Below are 1,457 nucleotides of genomic sequence, written 5' to 3'. Positions count from 1 at the left end.
CAAAAATTGAAGTGATTTCAAAGCTTCCTCTTCCTACTTCAGTCAAGTGGGGTTAGGAGTTTTCTTGGGCATGCGGGGTTCTACCGAAGATTTATCAAAGACTTTTCTAAGGTAGTGAATCCTTTGTGCAAATTATTGGAAAATGATTCTAAGTTCATGTTTAATGATGAATGCATGGAGGCTTTTGAACTCCTCAAGTGCAAATTGAAAACCACTCCCATTATTACAGCACCCAATTGGAGTTTACCTTTTGAGCTCATGTGTGATGCAAGTGATGTTGCAGTAGGAGCGGTCTTAGGTCAAAGAGTAAACACGATGATTCACCCAGTGTATTATGCAAGCAAAACAATGAATGAAGCTTAGGTTAATTACACAGTGACGGAAAAAGAGTTGCTAACAATTGTGTTTACAATGGAAAAGTTTAGGCCTTATCTCATGGGTGCCAAGGTGATAGTTCATACTGACCATACAGCACTCCGCTACTTGATGATAAAAAAGGATTCTAAGTCTCGGTTGATGAGATGGGTTCTATTTCTCCAAGAGTTTGACCTCGAGATTGTTGATCGAAAAGGGAGTGAAAACCAAGTGGCAGACCACTTGTCCCGCTTGGAGGTGGAGGGGAGGCCCCGTGACGGCCTTGAAATTAATGATTCATTCCCCAATGAGCAACTCCTCTTCGTATCTGTGAATAGCATGCCTTGGTTCACGAATGTTGCCAACTTTCTTGTGACCAGTATTGTTTCGTGTGAGCTCTCTTGTAACCAAAGGAAGAAGCTTAAACGGGATAGCTTGAACTACTATTGGGATGAGCCTTATTTGTTTAAAATTTGTAATGATGGTGTGATTCAGAGATGTGTTCTGAAAGAGGAGAAAATGAGTATTCTGGATGCTTGTCATTCCTCTCCCTACGGTGGTCATCATGGCGGGGCAAGGACAGCTTCAAAGGTACTTAGCTGTGGTTTTTATTGGCTTACATTGTACAAGGATGCGGGTGAACTTGTGAAGAGATATGATGAGTGTTAGAGAGTAGGTGGAATTTTAAAGAAGGATCAAATGCCTCTTACCACTATTCTTGAGGTTGACATATTTGACGTGTGGGGCATTGACTTCATGGGGCCTTTTGTGAGTTCATGTGGCAACACATACATTCTGGTGGCCATTGATTATGTTTCCAAATGGGTTGAGGCTGTGGCTTTACCCAACAACGAGAGCCGGAGTGTGGTGGCTTTTCTCAAGAAGAATATCTTTAATCGGTTTGTCACTCCTAGAGCAATCATCAGTGATGGGGGTTCTCATTTCTGCAATAAGGTATTTGACACTTTGCTTGCAAAGTATGGTGTCAATCACAATGTTTCAACCCCTTACCATCCTTAGGCTAGTGGGCAAGTTGAGATCTCCAACAGGGAGATTAAGAGCATATTATCAAAGACTATCAATGCAAATAGGACTGACTGGTC

At 41.9% G+C, this 1,457-nt stretch overlaps 1 protein-coding gene across 1 annotated transcript; it reads left to right on the top strand.

Annotated features, from left to right (window-relative positions):
* Positions 1 to 411: 411 nt before the first annotated feature.
* LOC138873538 (uncharacterized) lies at positions 412 to 1,023 on the top strand. The gene has a single exon (XM_070152008.1). The coding sequence runs from the start codon at positions 412 to 414 to the stop codon at positions 1,021 to 1,023; it is 612 nt and encodes a 203-aa protein (XP_070008109.1).
* Positions 1,024 to 1,457: the final 434 nt, after the last annotated feature.

This window comes from Nicotiana sylvestris, chromosome 7 (assembly GCF_000393655.2).
Source record: "Nicotiana sylvestris chromosome 7, ASM39365v2, whole genome shotgun sequence".
In the NCBI taxonomy this organism is placed as follows: Eukaryota; Viridiplantae; Streptophyta; class Magnoliopsida; order Solanales; family Solanaceae; genus Nicotiana; species Nicotiana sylvestris.
Note: the sequence above shows the minus strand (reverse complement) of the source record. Positions and strands in the feature narration are given on the sequence as shown.

Coding starts and splice junctions, on each gene's coding strand:
- LOC138873538 (XM_070152008.1), top strand. CDS start 412: ATGGAAAAGTTTAGGCCTTATCTCATGGGTGCCAAGGTGATAGTTCAT.